The 20,659-nt window shown below is 39.1% G+C and overlaps 1 protein-coding gene across 3 annotated transcripts in view; it reads left to right on the forward strand.

Moving 5' to 3' along the window:
- The window catches only part of ppp1r1a.L (protein phosphatase 1 regulatory inhibitor subunit 1A L homeolog), an 84,501-nt gene that overhangs the window by 61,024 nt on the left and 2,818 nt on the right, over window positions 1-20,659 (forward strand). For 2 of the 3 annotated variants that reach the window (XM_018244898.2, NM_001089226.1), the window contains 1 exon segment: window positions 15,331-15,567. In XM_018244898.2, the coding sequence (XP_018100387.1) occupies window positions 15,331-15,567 (237 nt within the window). 3 annotated transcript variants of the gene reach the window in all.

The following is a 20,659-nucleotide window of genomic DNA, read 5'->3' on the forward strand; positions in this document are numbered from 1 at the left end:
TTCGGCCGAATCCTGCTGAAAAAGGCCGAATCCTGCCCGAATCCCGAACCGAATCCTGGATTCGGTGCATCCCTATTTTAAAGACACCTACCCACAACCTGGGCAGAAAACAGTAGGATAACTTACTCAGGTTTAGCTACTCTGATGCTAATTTTCAACATATAATGCAGAACTGCCTGCAATTATATTCATTCTGAAGAGAGGTAGCGGCATGTCTGACATGGCATCCCTAACTTCCTCAACCATTTGTCCTTATTGGGTGGCCATAAGATGACAGAACCAGGGAGATGGTTTACTATGCTTCATGAAAACAACAGGCCATAATTATATCATTATGTATAATTCTTTAGGCTTTTACTACAATAGAATTACTCAGTATGTTATATTATATCCCAATGAGGTACCCCAAAAATGTAACTGCATTATGAAAGTAAAGTGAAAGTGAAGGTCAACCTTTGATGGAGGTGCAATATACTCTACCTACCCCTGCTGTAATCAGTATGATATCCAGAACACTTTATATCTATAGCTACTGTATACTGCTTCTTAAATCTTTGGTAATAAGTACAGTTGTCGCATATCTCACTTGTAGTGTTTGTTTTCTTCTCGCCCATACTTGTTCTGTTTGTAAATGAGCAAAAGATATAGGACTCCCACTCTGTTGACACAACCTGCTTTGTGTTTTAGAATGAGGGACTGTACTCGAGCCCATTAATAAAGGGGGTTTTAGGCAGATCAAGTTCAAAGTGTGTTTTCAAAGGGAGCAGCCTTTCCATGCCTGATTCTCTGTAAGCTACAAAACACATTTACATTTCTTATTGATCAGAACCTGTAGCCTGTAGGTATGCATGTATGTACATAAATATATACAATTTATATTATTACAAGAATAGGTGCTAAATATTGAGACACAAGAGGAAGTTTGTCCTTGCCCTGTAGCATTTAAAGTCTAAAGAATGTGGATTAGTAACAGGATTAAAATATAAAATATATCATATGTAATATATATTTCCTTTTAAATTAAATATGAACCAATCTCTGTTTTTTTTTCCCATTTCTTCGATATATATCCGTATGACCAAATACAAAGGAGTTTTATACTACTTCCTGCTGTTTATATTTTGCAAGGGAAACTTTATAAAACCATTAGACCATTGGCCCATAAGACCATGAGTCACCCACTAGTGAGTTGGGCAGAAATTTTCGTCTTTTATGAGAAGAAAAAAGCAAAATGTGTCACAGGTGCTGAGTCACAATATTTCAGCTGAGAATTAAGAAAAGGATAAAAAAAATAGCAGGGAGCTCAGTATCATTCTGAGTCTATAGAAGAAAGAATAAAAATTGTGGTAGTTCCGCTCTGTAGTTATGATTGTCTTCTGGATGATTCAGGTGGTGACAGAAGAAGAAATACATTGTGAGACTTCTGGCAGTTATTCCAACAGCTATGTGTCAGAAGAAGCTTTAGCGTTGCTGTACTTGTACTGGGATTCACTTATCTGCTGACATGTGGGTGCTGACAGGGGATCTGCACACTATTGAGATTGAACAGAGAAAACATGGTACAAACAGGGGTTAAGGCTAAATTCATGATCATGGACAGGCTAGAATGCAGGGCAGGTGGCTAGAATCAAGATCAGTGTTCAGGTAGTAGTTAGAACCAGAAAGAATAATCAAGGCACGGCTTGAGGAAAGCCTTGATCATATCAGAGCCAGCTTGGGTGAGTGTACATTGTCAGAATGGAGATTTAAATAGGAAAAGTGTGTCAATGAGGCTGGGGAGGAATGAAGCACACCAGTGTTATTCACACACGTCAGGTAGAACTGGGGGGCAGTGTGCCGAGCAGTAAGGGGGCATGTTGGTCTCCTGATGCACTAAACAGCTGGATTGTGAGTGAGATACATACATATCAAGGGCTGCTCCTGGGATATGAAGACATGTCCCAGGGGCTCACGGGATCAGATCAGATTTTCATGTGTTCATATTCAGTTGAGAGTATCAGCCTTTCAGACCACAAATATATGTGCCCACATGTAGCCACATTTAGAGAGAAACACACCTAAATGTCGTATAAGAAACTTCAAACACCTTAAAATGTAGCCCATATTCTTCCAGTCAGGAGAAAACTACGTCTGAAGGAAAGGGAAGGTTGACCAAAATAAGCCTACATTTCCATGGGTTTAATTAGAATATTATCAAGATCAATTCTATCAAAATCAGTGTCATTTGCTGCACCCAAATGCAGATGTTCTTGTGATTATTTCCCTTTAAGTTACAGACCACCACCAGTACTGTCATGGGTTGCTACATTTTGCTGCTGACTTCTAGCAAAATAATTAATATAGCTGAACAGATACTATTGATGGGTATGTGCTGTCAGATTTGTAAAAATATGTATACAGATATCAGCTATCAGGATTTCACATTTTGTTGTACCGTGTCCAGACACCATTTTTTAGTGCATGATCCTGCCTCTAGATGGTGCTAGAGAGCATTTTTTTCAATACATTAATACTAAGGCATTGTACTTTAGCACATCTAGAGGCAGGACTATAAAATGGTGTGGTGTGACATCATGCAACAAAATGTGAAATCCCGAAGGTTTCATCTGTATACAGGCAAGGATCCATTTTTACCAAAAACTGTAATTAACATGAATTTATACTGCAATGAACGTTCTACTTCCTTATCCCAAAGAGCAAAGTCAAACAAACCAACACTCCACTGGCAAAGCCTCTGTATTAATAACTACTCACTTTCCCCAGCTACAACCTGTTATCTTAGATAAGGAGCAGCTAATTATGCAGAGGCTTCTCAGTGGCTGCTGATTTGTTTGACTTTTCAAAATGTTCCCTGTTTAAAGCAAGAAATAACAGAAACCACAAATAATTTCCAAATGAAAAGAATAGGCAGAAAGTATGATCAGCACAAGCCCTATTCATTGCTCCAATTTTTAAAAAGAGGCTTATACAGCCACCATGTTTTTTACCCACAATGCAGCATTTCTGCCGTAATTCCGGCATCCTTGTGGTCACTGTTATGAATTGTGCTTGGTGCTGTTGCAGTCGTGCAAATTATCTGTGCACCCCCAGTGCAACCTTGCTGCTCCAATTGAAATACTGTGGGACCTGGTTCAGGGCTTTAGCTCCCCTTCATCAATATGTGCAACTGCACTCGATTCAGAACAGGAGGCACGAAGGACTCAGCGGTGCCTAGTGCAACAATACAGAAGTGCAAAGAGCATCCTTTGACACAAGTACCTTTAATAGATTGCTTGTGAAACTGGACATTTGCACAACTGCAACTGTACTAGCATTGATGTAAATTACTATTTTAGCCTTCAACTGAGTCAACTTTAGTCAACTCAACTGTTTTCCTCAAGTTTATGATATACAGTATTGCACTTCTGATGAGAGATTCTGACAAAAAACTAAGGGGACATAGTTTATACATATAACATAAATATTATTTGCCCAGAATAATGAGATCCATTTTTTTTAATATGAAGACCTATGAAAAACCATAATAGTTTTCTAAAGCCTAGTGCAAAGCTTATATATTTCAGCACAGCACCAAGGAGTCTCTTGGTAATATCAACAGTTCCAAAGGATTCTTTAAATATTTACATCAGTGAAATGTCAGCATTATTAAAACGCTAGAATCTGTGTTTGTGTAGTGAAATAAAACCTGCTTAATGATAAACTGAACATGACTCTCATTAATGTGTTCAAGCCACTGAATGCCCATAAATCATATATATTATACCTGTGTTGGGTAAGATATATCAAATTTCTGTACTACGTTATATTAGTGTTAAAAAAAAAAAAACATTGTAAGGGCTAAAGCCTTCTTTTTGGCAGCAGTGCTTGGGGTTAATACTCTGTTTGCCAATCAGGGCTTAAAAATAACCATTTTTGCATTTTACCTATCCATAAGGAATATTGAAATAATTTGATAACCTCATCAAGGTTCTCATGATAGTCTACAGGTGCTAAGTTATCCTTGATATCTTCTGCCAGCCCTCTCCTAAAATAAAACCTTTCAGCTGCTGGATTCAAGATGCAATCAGCCGCCCACCTTTCCAAATTAAACAGCGTATCCAGCAACAGATCACTGACTGTCAGACAGGTTGAGAAAGGCTATCGTGGCTGTGGGAGTTCGATTCAGGTCATCAAATTTGGCTGCCATGGTGGCCTGTCATTTATCAAAATCAGACAGAAAGGGGTTATGTTAAGAAGAGTATAGAAGAGAAGAAGAGTATAGAAGAGCTACAGTATGTTCAGAAGAAAAGAAGAGTATAGAAGAGCTATGTTCAGAAGAAAAGAAGAGTATAGAAGAGCTATGTTCAGAAGAAAAGAAGAGTATAGAAGAGCTATGTTAAGAAGAGGAGTATAGAAGAGACACAAGCATGGGCAACAGGGCATCCACTTGCAGAAGGAAAATAAACCCTGCCTTTGGTGCATCACTGGAGAACACAGGGGGCTGAAAAATGAGCCTACATTGAGTATACATATCAAATAGTTAATTCTAAGCAACTTTTCAATTGGCCTTCATTTTTTCTTTTTTATAGTTTTTGAATTATTTGCCTTCTCCTTCTGACTATTTCCAGCTTTCAAATGGTGGTGGGGGGTCACCTACCCCATCTAAAAAACAAATGCGCTGTAAGGCTACAAAGTATTGTTTTTGCTACTTTGTATTGCGCATTGTTCTATCCAGACCCCCCATCAATGCATAGTTGCTAGGGTCACGTGTTCCTGCTGAATAAAAAGCTAAATAACTCAACAACCACAAATGATAAAAAACATGGAAAGCCAATTGCAAATTGTCTCATAATATCACTCTCTACATCATACTAAAAGTTATTTTAAAGGTGAACAACCCCTCTAATGAGATCCCTATCCTCCCCCCAAACTTTTCAGGAAGGGGCATGCTAGGACAACGAGAGGATCATTTTTAGGAATTGCTGGCAAATGCAAGAAGGCACTGGTACTTACAATATCCTTAAACTTTACAATAGGGGGTACATTATTCACTAATATATATATATATATAGGATCACAGGAAAAGCCACGAGGGTAATGTATACTCTGACAGGGTCCCCTCAAGTAGAAGGATAGCCTGTGAAACCTGTACTAGTGATGGGTGAATTTGTCCCTTTGTAGCCACTAATTTAGCGAATTTCCAGCGAAATCCGCGAAACGGTGAAAATGAGCAAAACGCAGATTTTGAGTCAAAATGGGCGCCGGCACCAAAGTTGACACTGGTGGGCCATTAAAGTCAATGGGTGTCCGTTAATTGTTATATTTATCGATGGGCGTCGATTAACATTTTAAAAGAGTGAGTTATTTCCAATGTAAACTGTGTAATTTCGAAATAATAATATGTAAACCATAAAAATCATGCCAGAATCCCTTTAATTATAGACTTCCAATGTGTAACACAGCACTGCTACATGAGTATTTTAGACAAAAAGGCTTTATTGCAACATTTGGCTTCTGATCCTTTAATAAAATGTAGCAATAACAATAAATGTGTTGCCTTACAGAGCAATTGTTTTTAAATGGGGTCACTGACCCTGATTTGAAAGCTGGAAAGAGTCAAAAGAAGAACGCAAATCATTTAAAAACTATAAGAAATAAAAAATGATCAATTTAAATATTGCTTAGAAAAAGGTGAACACTTCTTTAAAGGAGAAATAAACCCTAAAAATGAATGGCTAAGAATGCTATACTTTATATAATGAACTTATTGCACCAGCCTAAAGTTTCAGCTTGTCAATAGCAGCAATGCTCCAGAACATCAAACCTGTCGCAGGGGGTCACCATCTTGGAAAGTGTCTGTGACTCTCACATGATCAGTGGTCTCTGAGCAGCTGTTGAGAAGCTAAGCTTAGGGGTCGTAGCAAATTATCAAGCAGAAAATGAGGTTGGCCTGTAATATAAGATGATGCTACAGGGCTCATTATTAAATTCTGATGCTAGTTGCACTGATTTCTGTGTTGCCATGTAGTAATTATCTGTATTAATGACTAATCAGCCTTATATTGTGACATTTCTATTCTATGTGTACTGTATATTGTGAGTGGGTCCCTAAGCTCAGTAAGTGACAACAGCACAGAGTCATCTTTGGAGACACAGATCGTTACTGCTAAAGGGCGGTGGTTGCCTTGGGCTGGTACAGAAGCCCAAAACATAATGTACAACATTTCTAGCTACTTCTTTAGTTAAGCTTTAATATTCCTTTAACAATTCCCAACGTTCACCATATGCGAGCAGTGCTGGGACTGGGAATCCTAGTAGGGTCGGACTGGGGGGCCCGGGGCCCACCGGGGCTGCTGTCCAGGGCCCCCCTGCAGACCCTGGCTCCCACTGCTGTAGAGCCCATGATGCCCCCCGACCCTCCACCGATCCGCCGTTCCCGAATTGCATGTGCACTTCTGCACAGGCGCACAGGCGCACAGGCATGCACGCGCACTGTGTTCTATGCTGGTCGCAGCAGGAAGGAACGTGAAAAAGACCCTGCATACAGCCGACTGATGCGACCTGTGAGAATGCCTGCGCACAGCGCAAACTGTTTCTTTAGGGGCCAGCAGATTGGGGGAGGGGTCTGGGTCGGCGGGGGCCTATGAGGGCCTGGGCCCACCGGGTCCAGTCCGACACTGAATCCTAGCAAGGGCCACATTTCTTGCCTGTCTTTTCCTTTAGTGAATGACTAGAAGCTCTAGTCTGTTGGGAAAAAAGAGAAGTGCAGGATGAGTGACAGGTTTGCAGGTTTGTTTGTTTTAAATTGTTGCTTGATGGTAATTATGAAAAAGACAGGATGGCAAAACAGGTTTGTATTTTACAAAGTGACTTGGCCGCCCACTCTGAAGTGATGGATTACTGTGACTGCTCATTCCACCGCCAGGAAGATGCTGCTCACACGTCAGCCTGTACGCATGTCTTTGGTGCACCCCTGATTTACAGTATTCAATTTACTGGCCTGTAATTAATCACTTTAATTCTTGTACAAGAAATCATCCATTCACTTCTATAATACACTGAATTCCCCATGAGACAGCATTACCATCCACAACAGTCTACTTATTAAGCTGATGCCAAATCTGCATTCAATGGTAAAGTGCATTAACATTATGTGAATAAAAGAACATATTCTGGCTTAATAGCTACACACGCTGGGGCTGTAGTTTTATTTTCCAGATGCTCATTTAGCAGTATAGCGCCTCCAGCTTATATCACCCAGCATGCTTCACATATAGGGAGAGGCATCTGGTAGATGGAAGCAGTGATATATTGCTGGCATGTAGTCTGTTTCATATGTATTCATTCACTCATACAAAACAATAAACTGCTGTATAGGAAGTGAAACTACAGATGTGGCAGGATCTATTGCAGGGCTCTTTAGTCTCATGATCCAAATAATAAGCCATGCTTGATCTACACAGTAACATAGTAAGTAAGGTTGAAAAAAAGACGTGTCCATCAAGTTCAACCTTTTAAGACTACATACAGTATAACCTACCTAACTGCTAGTTGATCCAGAGGAAAAACCCAATCTGAATCTTCTCCAATTTGCTTCAGAGGGGGAAAAAATTCCTTCCTGACTCCAAAATGGCAATCGGACTAGTCCCTGGATCAACTTTTACTATAAGCTATCTCCCATAAGGGCAGGACTACATGGCCGATTCAGCCGCAATCCGACGCGCTGCGCAAAATCGCAGCCGTCACGTCGGATGCGACGGAAACAAGGTAAGTAATTCAATTGTCGCATTGTGTAGCAGCATTGTTATGATGCGACACGACTGTCTGATGCAGACGCTGCACGCTGCGTCAGCATCCGACAGTCGTGTTGCGTCGCATCAACAATGCGACACGAACCCGACACTGCCATTACTTACCTTGTTTCCATCGCATCCGACGTGACGCCTGCGATTTTGTGCAGCGCATCGGATCGCGGCTGAATCGGCCATATAGTCCTGCCCTAACCCTGTATTCCCGCACTTGCTAAAAAGCCATCCAACCCCTTCTTAAAGCTATCTAATGTATCAGCCTGTACCACTGATTCAGGGAGAGAATTCCTCATCTTCACAGCTCTCATGTAAAAAACCCCTTCCGAATATTTAGAAAGAACTTCCTTTATTTTAATTGTAATGGGTGCCCTCATGTCATTGGTAAATAAAGCATTAGAGATTTATAACATAGTTATCCTATGACCTAGTTTAGTTGGGAGGCATTACCGAGCTCCCTGCAGATATACAGCTGACCCTGAACATGAGTCAAAACTTCATACCATTTACTATACAATCTATAGGACGTGAAAAATGCTGAACTACACCTCCAGATGTTCATTTTAAGTCACTGGGGAGCAATAGATTAGGCTGTAGACTGTAGTTCTGATCAGTAAGTGTAAATACGCATTTTGGACTCCTGATCAATTCTAATTTACTAATTGTAGAGGGAAGCACCATGTCTAGTAATGTCTAGTAATTGACCTGTGGTTATTACCTGAATGTGTGCCAGTTCTGTAGGTTATAAAGGGATTCTGTCATGATTTTTATGGTGTAGTTTTTATTAATAAATTACACTGTTTATACTGCAAATAATCCACTCTACCATATAAAATGTTATTTCTAAACCAACAAGTGTAATCTTTTTAGTTGTAATATTGGTGTGTAGGCAATAGTGATGTGTGGGTCAGGATTTTCCCCGACCTCCCGCCACCCACAAAGAGGAGTGCGAGGTTGGGCCGGTCCCTACATCACTAGTAGGCAGCCATCTCAGGTCATTTTGCCTGTACATGTGCTTTCAGAAAGAGCCAGCTCTTCACAATGGAACTACTTTCAGACAACTCAATGTAAATGAAGGAGTCATAGTGGGACTTGGATTTTACTACTGAGTGCTATTTTCATATCTATCAGGGAGCTATTATCTTGTGTCAGGGAGCTGCTATCTGGTTACCTTCCCATTGTTCTGTTGATAGGCTGCTGGGGGGGAGGAGGTAAGTTTTGATATCACTCCAACAATGCAGTAAAGAGTGACTGAAGTCTATCAGAGCCCAAGTCACATGACTGAGGGCACCTGGGAATCGACATTTATAGCCCCATGTCAAATTTCAAAATGAAATGTAAAAAAATATTTTTGTACTTTTTGAAAAACGGATTTCAGTGCAGAATTCTGCTGGAGCAGCACTATTATTAACTGATGCGTTTTGAAAAAAACATGTTTTCCCATGACAGTATCCCTTTAACGTATAAAGGATACGGGCCTCTTGTCCTCATACTAGAATACTGTACTCCTGTGTATGTATTAAACCTTCTCCTTGTATGTAATTCATGTATAAATACTGTGTACCCTACTGGGGTAATGCAGGAATTTGGCATAATTTTTTTGTTATAAACCTCAAGATATGAAAGTGAACTGTAAAATGTAAGATTTACTATAGACCTCCAAACTAGGGTAGCCACAAAAATTTACCCATGATGCCAAAACTATTCATAGGAAAGAAATATAGAGTAGAAAGGAAGCCTAGTATCAGGGCCTGATGAGCCCAGGCCATTCCTGTTCCTTGTTGTCAGACAACACGCAGAGCTGAACAGATAGAAGAGCATAGGTTCTGCAATGTACAGCAGACTTGAGGTTAAATAGAGACAATGTGGGGGTGCATCAGGCTCTGCATTTTTAAAACATTTCCTTTAAACTCCAAGTCGAGTGCAGAATATGAACCCAAGAGAACCAGGAAATATGTTGAAATCCATTTTTGTATTTGGTTTTCAGCCAGTGTTTTTGATATTCTGTCAAGTTAGTCAGACAGCTCGGAGTGTTAATTTCAGGTTTAATTTTGACTGTTCTGGAAAGATTTCTTTTTATCTATGCAATAATGACTTGTAATCATGTCAGTTAAAATCAGCTTGTAATTAATTCAAATACAGTATTAACAAACCCTAAACAAAGTGAAAATTTGAATTTAAAAATTCAAATTTTCAAGTTTATTTTAGTGAAATTCGACTAGGGAATAGTTAAAATTCGTTTTGAGTATTTAAAAAAAAATCTAATTTCAAAATTTATCATGTAAGTGGCCCTTTAAGATTTCGAATTAGACTATTCCCCACCTTAAACCTGCCAAATTGCTGATTTAACCTATGGGGGACGTCCTGGAATCAATTTGGAGTTGTTTGGAGACATCCTGAAAATCTAGTTTTTGGTGAAAAAACTTGAATCGAATTCACCCAAATTTGAAAAATGCTATTTTTTTAAAAAAAAATTTGATTGGTCATTTTTTTTCCAAATTTTGAGTTCATGGAAGTTCATGGGAGTTTATGGGAGTTTTTACAAACTCCCATGATCTCGAAATTCGACCCTTGATAAATCTGCCCCTTAGTATGTCATAGAATGGCTAATTCTGAGCAACTTTCAATTGTCCTTCAATTTTGCTTTTTTAATAGTCTATGAACAACCCTTTTAAATACAATAAGTATTATTTATGGAAACAGAAGCAGAGTTCACCACTGTTCACTAGAGGGTAACTTCCCTGCGCTTTATCCACTTTTATAAGTTTTTTAAATAGGATGGACAAAACACTGAATACTCCACAAAAACTTCAGCTGATTACTGAACCCAAACCATATAATTTTTTTTTGAGATAGACTACTGTAACTGGGGCTCATTTATCAACACTGGGCAAATTTGCCCATGGGCTGTTACCTATAGCAACCAATCAGTGATTAGCTTTTTAAAGCCAGCTGCAGTAGAACAATGTATGCAGCAATCTGACTGGTTGCCATGGGTTACAGCCCATGGGCAAATTTGCCCAGTGTTGATAAATGACCCCCACTGTCTTTTAATTGGCCTTCCCCTCCAAAGACTGTCACCTCTCAATAATCCATAATGAACACTGCCGCGAGGCTCATAAACCTCAGCAACCGCTCCTCCTCTGCCATGCCACTATGCCAATCCCATTCAAGACTTTGCAAGGGCTGCACCCATCCTTTGGAATTCTTCTGGCTTTCTCCCGACCTTTCTGCTTTCAAAAGATCTCTTAAAACACACTTCTTTAGAGAAGCCTACACGCACTCTGCTTAACTACCAAATGCAATACTACTTACAGAACTACATCTCTCACCCACTTAATTCTGTTCTTGCCCACTCCCATACCTTGTGTCTTATTCCCTTCCCTTTAGATTGTAAGCTCTTTTACACAGGGCCTTCTTCACCTTTTGTACCAGTATTGGTTGTGATGTACTGTATGTAACTCCATATGTTCTATGTATGTAATTCATATGATTTAGTTTTCTTTACAGAGCTGCGAAATATGTTGGCTCGATATAAATAAATGTTAATAATAATGTTAATAAGATATAAGCAGTTTTATCGAGCATTCATCTATATTTGAATTTGAAATTTGTAAGGAAAAGGAACCTGGTGTGATATTGTTCGGATAATATTTGGAAAACCAGGGGTGGGGGAATAAAATCAAATAAACTGGAAAACGTAGAAGAGTGTTGTGAACAATTGTACATAGATTTCTTTTTAAACTCGCCCAGTGCTACCCAGTCCCACATAGATGGGACACAGGCATTCGCCCCAAGTTTTGCACCCTCTAAGGAGAACTCTGGATTTCTGCCCTTTTTATCATATCTGTCAGGATCATATGTTGTCAAACTGCATATCTGTTTTTCTTTGTGCCTTATAAATAAATAATAATCCCAAATGTTTTATTTTTTACTGTTGGAGTCACAGAATAAACAATTAGGCCCCCTGCTGGGAACGCACTGGGGATGCAAAACAGCAGCTGCTAGAAATATTTAGCATTTCTGCTGACCTATTAATGCTTTATAGCACAGTGATAGGGATTGGTTTTTCATTTTGTCAGGTTGCTATGGTTTTGGCCGTAAGAAATCCATTCTAACTGCAATACTTGGGCACTATGTGGCTGGTGTTACATTTGCAACTTATTTTATTATTTATATGATTGTTAGCCCTGCTTACAAGAGCTATGATACAATTACCAGCGTGCATAATGTGAATCTCCAATATAGTCATTTGTTCCTGATAAAATGTTTCCAAAACAACAATTGCCTTTAGACTGATGACAGCAACACTGAGTTACCATGTAATTTGCAAAACACGAGAATCATCTCGGCACATTGTGAAGCTGTTATTTCACTATGGGATGCTGAGCTGATGTAACAGATCTTTTCTGGGAAAAGCATTCACATTGAAAGGTATGCAATGTACTAGTATTCACCCATCAGTGCACACACTGGTCATATGAGCTGAAACACGAGATATAACTGGCAGCTTTAAGCTAAATTGCCTTATGCCCTGTGTTTGTTTAACTTGCAGAATAGCATTCTGCATCACTTGCCTATTGCTTAACTACACCTCCCAGCATGTCATGAAAGCCAAAGGGAGCTGTGGTTCAGCAATAGCAGGAGAAACACATTTTATTGCTTCTAAAATACCTGCCCAGTCGTATTATATCATTGCTGTCATGGCAGTTAAGTTACCCTCTGCTTACAAAATTCCAGCCTTCGTAATATGGGCAACTAGACTTGTAATAATCTTGAGGGTTAACGGGGTGGTTCACTTCTAAGTAAACTTTTAAGTATGTTATAGAATGGCTAATTCTTGTTTTTCTATTTTATAGTTTTTAAATGATTTTCCTTCTCCTTTTGACTCTTTCCAGCTTTCAAATCAGGGTCATTGACCCAATCTAATCAACAAAAGCTCTGTAATCTACACATTTATTGTTATTGCTACATTTGATTACTCATATTTCTATTCAGGCCTCTACTATTCTTATTCCAGTCTCTTATTTACATCAAAGCATGGTTGCTAGGGTTCATTAGACCATAGCAATCAGATTGCTGAAATTGCAAACTGGAGAGCAACTGAATAAAAAGCTTAATAACTAAAAAAACACAAATAAAAAAAAAAAGAAAACCAGTTGCAAATTGTCTCAGAATATCACTCGCTACATCATACTAAAAGTTAACTCAAAGGTGAACAACACCCTTAAAGTAATGAAAAGCTGCTACCATTTCTAATAACCCTTAGCAACCAATCAGATGTTTGTTTTCAAACCAGTGGCTAGTAAATGCTCATTGCGGATTGGTTGCAGTAGCTTACTAGAATTTCCACTTTTGTACCCAATATTACATTATTGCAAAATCCTGCATGAGTCATTGGACATTCCCCCTAATAATCACAGGTTGGTGTAACATGTGGGACATAATATTAATTGAGTGTTTTCTAGAGTGGTATTGTTTCTGAATAATCGTGAAGCATGAAAGTGCTGGGTTCCTTAAGATGGTTTTTTTGAGAAACATAAACTAAAAAAATAAATGAAAAAGTGCTTAAAAACCCAGCTGATACCCACTACACCCCAGGGCAGGCTTCCGGTGCAACAAGTGCTATCTAGTGGCTGCATCTTCCATAATAATCATAAGTAAGACTTATAGCTACTAACTAAACTTATCTGTCGATCGATCTATTATCTATCCGTCTGTCCATACATCTATCTATCTATCAATCAATCAACTATTCATTATAATCTGTTAATATTATGCTAATTATGCGTAAATGAGCTGTACATTTTGAATGGCCAGACAATTAAAGAATTATGAGGCTGGTATAACTAGGTGGTGAATTTGTCCCTACATTTGATTGTTGGTGTGTTTAACTCTGCACCTTCACTAGATGTGTATTTTGCATATGATTGTATATATATATATATATATATATATATATATATATATATATATATATATATATATATATATACACAATCATATCAAATATCAAATATTATATAAGCCAGGGGTCCCCAACCTTTTTTACTCGTGAGCCACATTCAAAAATATAAAGAGTTGGGGAGCAACACAGGCATGCATGTTAGATAAGGGCTAGTGATGGGCGAATTTATTCGTGGCGAATTCCTGCGATTCGTCAAAACCAGACGCCGGTGTCAAAAAAGAGACGCTGGCTCAGTTTCGCATATTTTCAGAAAATTTGTGAATTTTTCGGCAAAGCGAAACGCCCCAAATTCGCCCGTCACTAATAAGGGCTTTAATTGCCTATTTTGTGGCCCCTATATGGACTGTCAGCCCACAGGAGGCTCTGTTTGGCAGTAAAACTTTTTTATGCAACCAGAACTTGCCTGGAATTCAAAAATAAGCACCTGCTTCACTGGGAGCAACATCCAAGGGGTTGGTGAGCAACATGTTGCTCGCAAGCTACTGGTTGGGGATCACTGATATAAGCTATAAATATAGATAGATCATCTACTCTCATCTATGTATAATCTAGCTGTCATTTATCAGTGTTCCATCTATCTTTTATTTTTATATATTTCATCTATTATTGATATATCTGTAATTTATCTATCATCTATTTAACTAAGTATGTTGGTGTATTATTATTTGTTAATAATAATAATCATCATCATCATTTGTGGGCAGGTAATGATTACAAGATGATTTGCTTTAAGGCAGCACAGACACAGTTAGTATGTCATTAGCTTTTGACTGTCAGCCGGCTGGATACCTGGAAATTACAGGACAATGGTTATACAATCTGTTCTTTTCTCACTTCCCCTTTGTTCTGAAATGTGATGTACAGGACTGGAATAGCATATCTGTATGGAACGGCTCCAAATGTGAGCATTGTAACATATCCATGTCCAACTTCTGTTTTACTTTTACCCTTACTTTCGTGTTGATTGTTGAAATATAGTTTAGTTGAAAAAGTACTGGCTAAATATGCCCCTTTTAATAAAATAGCATGTATCTAATTTATTCCAGCATTTCATTTTAGAGCTGGATTGATCAACCTGTGTCTCAAGGGGCTACTCAACTACAAATCCCAGCATTCCCCAAGAGCTTGAGTGGGTTGGTTGGTGCCGGGAGCTGCACTTCCATAGCAGCTGGTGAGCCGCAGGTTAAACATCTCTGTTAGAAGCTCATCTTTGTTTAATAAACAGAACAGAATATATTTGCAGTTTATACATTATGTCCCGCAGCTGTGCTGAGGCTTTAGCAAGTCAGATAAACACAGAGGGGGAATCATCCACCTTTCCTTCCGTTATAAACTGCTTGATATACACTTCTATAGACCCCCAAAAATGAAATCAATTAGCCTTAATCAGGTCAATCACTGTGCAATATGAAGTGCTGCTGTAATGCATGAATATAGCGACACCTAGTGTTGATTTGGCTGTAAGCACCTTAATAGATTCTTCAGTACAGCAGCAGATTAATTCACAGCTGCACTATGAAAAAGATGTTTCCATAAATATTCAAGAATCATCTGACTTCTTCTTTTTTTTTTCCGTAGAACTCCAGCTATTAGCAGAACATCACCTGTGCAAGCAGGGATCAGAGGAGGAGAAGATCCCCCATCTCCAGAACAACCTGGATGACAGGCCTGACTTGGGATGCTGTTGCCATGGTAACACAGCCTCCACTCAAGCTTCACAGTCGCATATACCATGTAGCTGTTTTACCCAGGATGGACAGCACGATACTAATTCCCTCGGAAGCAGACATTCTAGTAAGGAGGATTCATTAGATAGTAAGTTCACTGGAACATTAGACTCCTGTTAAAGGCACATTATTCATACAAGGGGCCTAAAAACCCACCATCCCCTGAGATCCTTCAGCTGTGGATGGATTATATGATCACATAACCTGTTTCCAGTTGAGATTATTCTGTACTATCATCCATAGAGCAATGTCCCTTGTTTTCTAAAGCTGGCCATAGATGTAAAGATTTTTAAAAGATCCGATCGTCATCGTGAGACCACGATTATCTCGAATCTAAATTTCTTCTATCCATGCTTGCATTTATATAATTGTATGTATGGGAGGAATAGGCCATATTACTTCTAGACAGAAGCCTTGGTAAAAAGAAACAGGAAACACTGATTATTTAACAGTTGATTAAGCAAAATTGCGGCTCCCATAAAGCGTCTAAATGCCATTTTCCACTGCTAAAACCTAATTAAATATAATTTGGATGGAAAAGCATTAGAGGTTTAATAAGCATAGACATTTTTTCAAGTATGTCATCAGTGTTCATAGCTCTAAAGCATCTTGTTTGTTAATAACTATTTTTCATGCTACATGTTACAGGACACTGTACATTAATGGAATTAAAAAAAGGAAAAAATATGGTTTTAAGCACAGTTCCAGTTAATATAGAGACATCATTTAAAGTCACTGCACTCTTGTGCTCTGTATAGCCAAATAATCGGGCCAAATCATTGGGGCAACATTAGGCAAAGCATTAGTAATAAGGGGATACAGGTAAGAGACCTGTTATTTGTAGTGATGGACGAATAAATTCGCCTGGCGCAAATTTGCGAAACTCCAGCAAAAATTTGCCGGCATCAAAAAATTTTGGACACACGTCTGAAAAGTGGCTCGCGTCAAAATCGGCGCACATCAACACTATTCGAACGCCCATTCACTTTAACGCCGGTGTCAAAATCGTTGTGAGCGACTTTTCGGACACGCATCCAAAATTTATGTAAGCGTCAGTTTTCAAGTCTCACTAATTTGTCACAAATTTTTCGCCGTTTCGAGAATTTCACTGGGAAATTCGCAATTTTATCGGCAAAGCGGGAGAATTTCGCCCATCACTAAAACTGATCGGCCTGTAAGTATTGTTCTGTTCATGTAGGCCAACAGTTATTGGCTTGGCAGCCTCCTACTAATTTACTTTATACTGTGTGAATCACATTTACTGACCAGACAAGGGCCAACTGGGAATTACAGGGGCCTAATTTGACAGTGTCAGTGGCTCCATGATGCCCTTGTCCAACTGGAAGTGTATACTTCTGCTCATAAACATCTGGTTAATCCTCCATTAAACAGAAAAACAATGAAAGTAACTTGATCAAGAAAAGAAAACAGTTGCGTTTTGTGAATAAATGACTGGGCCATGTTTATCAGAAGGAAAAATCCACATACATCAGTGGAACATTTTGTTCCAGAAATCTGATTTTTTTAATAATCAGACATGGTCTCATACATTCCCAGCTGGATCCCCTTTGTGAGTCCTTCACATCTTACCTTAGATAACTCTGTTTGCTCTTTCTGGCATTTTCTCATGCCGCTTCTATTCAGCGAGAGGCACTGCTGGCTAATATGAATTGCTAAGTAACAGTATTCTTTACCTGACCTTATTTTTTGCTCATTGTGTTTTCTCATGCATTCAGCTATGAATCCCCTTGGACTCCCATATCCTTTGCTTCTACTTTTAGTTCTCAGATAACCTTCTTGGCCCTTTTAAAAAAAAAAAAAAAATAGATAAATAGATTTGAACATGACAATATCCTCAAGGTAGGATATAATAGCATCCATCAGGCTGGCATTTGCTGAACCTACTTTCTGAGTCTGATGGCGCTCTGTGCTAATTACCTTCAGGGTTTTTCTGGTTTCTTTGCAAATACATGGGACAATGTAAAAAAAACCCTGGATTGCTGCACATCTTCATAATCAGACAGTGTTGGTGTAATTAAATATTACTGGGCTCCACAGCAAATTATTTTTCAGGCCTCCAAATTGTGTACAAGTTGACCTGTCTTACCAATATCTGTTGAAGTTGCTCCTTAATTAGGGCATCATGGAGCCTCTATACCTGCTGGGCCACCTGTAACTACAGGGTCTGCTTCCTCTGTAGCTATGCCCCTGGTGTTGGTTATAAGGACTGGAGGCTGGATTAAACATTGCTATTATAATCTCTGGGTACTAAAGCACAGTTGGCAAGAAACTATGTTGAGTTTATGACTTTCAAACACTTGTCTTTCCCCAGAAGAAAAGCTATAGACGCCTATTTGCGCTTTAAACAGTTGTAGTATGTTATCATCATATGTTATCAAGTGTGTGATATTAGTCAGCAGACCCAGTGGCTGCCAGGAGTACCTGAGTATAAAGTGTCCATTTAGGGTTCTTGACTGATAAAATGTTTATATATAAATGTTTGAGTGTGAAACGGAACATTTTTTGGCATTTGGCTTGATCTTTTCATGCCACTGTCCATAAATAAGCAGTGATGTAAAACAGAAGCCAAGCACATTATAATGTACATTGTTCCACTGCATTGAGGACTTCCCCTTTAAAATTCTGCACAGAATTACTTAGGACCCATCTCCAGAGTAGATTGTCCCCAAAAGCCCTTGAGAATTGACCCTCAAATTCCCTGCCTGATTGTTTTCCTGCAGTTCTGACTTCCCTGCAATTCTCTTTATCAGAGACAAAGCTGACCTCTAACCCTGCCTGCTAGTTAATAGAATGTAATGCGATTGCAGGGAGAAACTAAATCCATTTGGGAAATCAAGCTGCCATTATACTGCTGTAGGAATTGTTCCCAAGGGAAAAATCAGCCACGGTTGCTTGTTCTTTTTTCTTTCTTTCTTCTTTCTTTCGCTGTCTGTATTGGCTAAAGCAAAAACCGTGGATCCGACTTATAATGTACAATTCATTTGTTTTAACTGAATTGAATGAAAAAACGAACACTGCAATTAATTAAGCTTTTGTTCTGCTGACATTGTAACACATTAATATACAATATACAGACTATTAAACTGCATACTAATACAAACAAAGGCATATGGATATACAGGGCATGGCACCTGTTAAAGGGGACCCGTCACCCAAAAAAATTATTCAAAATCCTATTTTATCACATTAGTCAAGCAAAATGAACTTTAATTACACTGTTTAAATTATTTGAATCTTGTTTCCTTCAGTCTGGGAATTCAAAATGGTAGCAAGCAGGCAGCAGCCATTTTGTGGACACTGTTTTTAAGGAAAGCCTTGCATCATCTCAGAATCTTGTTTGTGCACCAGAATGGGGGACCTGATGTCCATTCCCATGCCCTGGCTACACAATTAAATGGTAAAGAGAACGGGGGAATGTGTGGAGAGCAGTGACATCTAGGAAGTGCTGAATGGAAAGTGAAAGTAATTGTCTGCCCCGCCTCTATGCCCAGGGCATAGAGGAGGGGCAGACAATATTTGATTGATAGCTGAGATTTTTAAATGAGCTTACAGCAGCTATGAATGCTTTAATAAAAAATAGAAATTGGATTTCATGTTTAATTTGAAAAGAACTTTTATTATACAGATTTTTGTGTCTGGGTGACAGGTCCACTTTAACCATACTACTCAGGACCTGGGGTTTTCCAGATAATGGATCTTTCTCTAATTCGGATATCCATATCTTGTCTACTTAAACATTATGTAAACATTATATAAACCCAATTGGCTGGTTTTGCCTCCAATAAGGATTAATTATATCTTAGTTTGGACCAAGTACAAGGTACTGTTTAATTATTACAGAGAAAAAAGGAAATTATTTGGGTTATTTGGATAAAATGGAGTCTATGGGAGATGGCTTTTCCGTAATTTGTAGCTTTCTGGATAATGTGTTCCGGTTAATGGATTCTAACCCAGGGTCAGACTGGCCTGGCGGAAAAAACCCGGTGGGCCCCCATGGAGCCAGACCCCTATCCCGATTTCCTGGGCCTACACACATGTGTGCTGGGCAGCTCCGTTCCTGCATGTGCACTGCGCGGCTTTGCAGTAGTGGGGCCAGGGGGTCCGGAGGCGGACCCTGGACAGTAGTCCTAGTGGGCCCTGGGCCCCCCAGTCCGACCCTATCCTCATCTGACTTCAGAAAGACTGATAGACATGTTGTATAATCAAGTTCTCAGTGGGATGGGCCTGACCACTGGTTATTGACAATGACTACATTGTTGCAGATTAGTGTGATTTGAGGGATAATGTCTTGATTTTATGATTTGAGGCTATTCAAAGCATTTGTTATCCCGTTGCCATGCTATGTGCTCTTTTGCCAATAAATAACTAGCAAAAAAAAAAAAAAAGAAGAAGCATCTGTTTGCAGGCTCCCGGGCCAGGCTCATTTGCACACTTAAGTTAATTACGCTCTTGTTCATTTCTTGCTGGTGGTGTCTCAGCATGCCTCTAGATTGCACATTGCATGGGGAATCATCTAATGTTGCCTTCATTGTTCTGTTTCTCTTCCCAGGGATGTTTTACGGAATGAACTTCTGTATTTCCTTTATACAGTAATTACATCATTCCCAAATGAACCAAACTCCCAGACACAAAATGTTTGCTGTTCTGAAAATTGCTTATATCATTATCTTTATCAGCTTATTTAACAGACCAGAAACAAGTGACCAGAAAACTATTGCAAGTGTTAAGTACGGACAACCAGGGGTCCTTCGGCATTTAACTATCAATGGTATAACAAAATTTTCGCTGCAGGGATCTATCATTTTTCAGCAGGGTTAGCAGGAGAGGTAGGGGGCATTTTTGTTTAAGAATTCTACTAATAGACAATCTTTTGACTGAAGAACATTTCTTATCTGTTTTTGGGGAGGCTAAGCCCACTTTAGGATAAGGGCACACGCTAAGATTCTGTGAAACAAAGCGCTCCGAGTGCCAACAAAAAACCTTGTCGGGCTACTAATCTCCCCCAAATAGCATTGTGTGCCTCTACCCTTATTATTCTCCAACTAGTAAGATATGTTTAAGAACGAACCATTCGGCAAAGGCATTCTGGAACAAAGTTTCCATAAACAGGCACCACTAGTGATGGGCAAATTTGGGGTGTTTCGCTTCGCTGAAAATTT

The sequence above is a fragment of the Xenopus laevis genome, chromosome 2L (genome assembly GCF_017654675.1).
Source record: "Xenopus laevis strain J_2021 chromosome 2L, Xenopus_laevis_v10.1, whole genome shotgun sequence".
Classification (NCBI taxonomy): Eukaryota; Metazoa; Chordata; class Amphibia; order Anura; family Pipidae; genus Xenopus; species Xenopus laevis.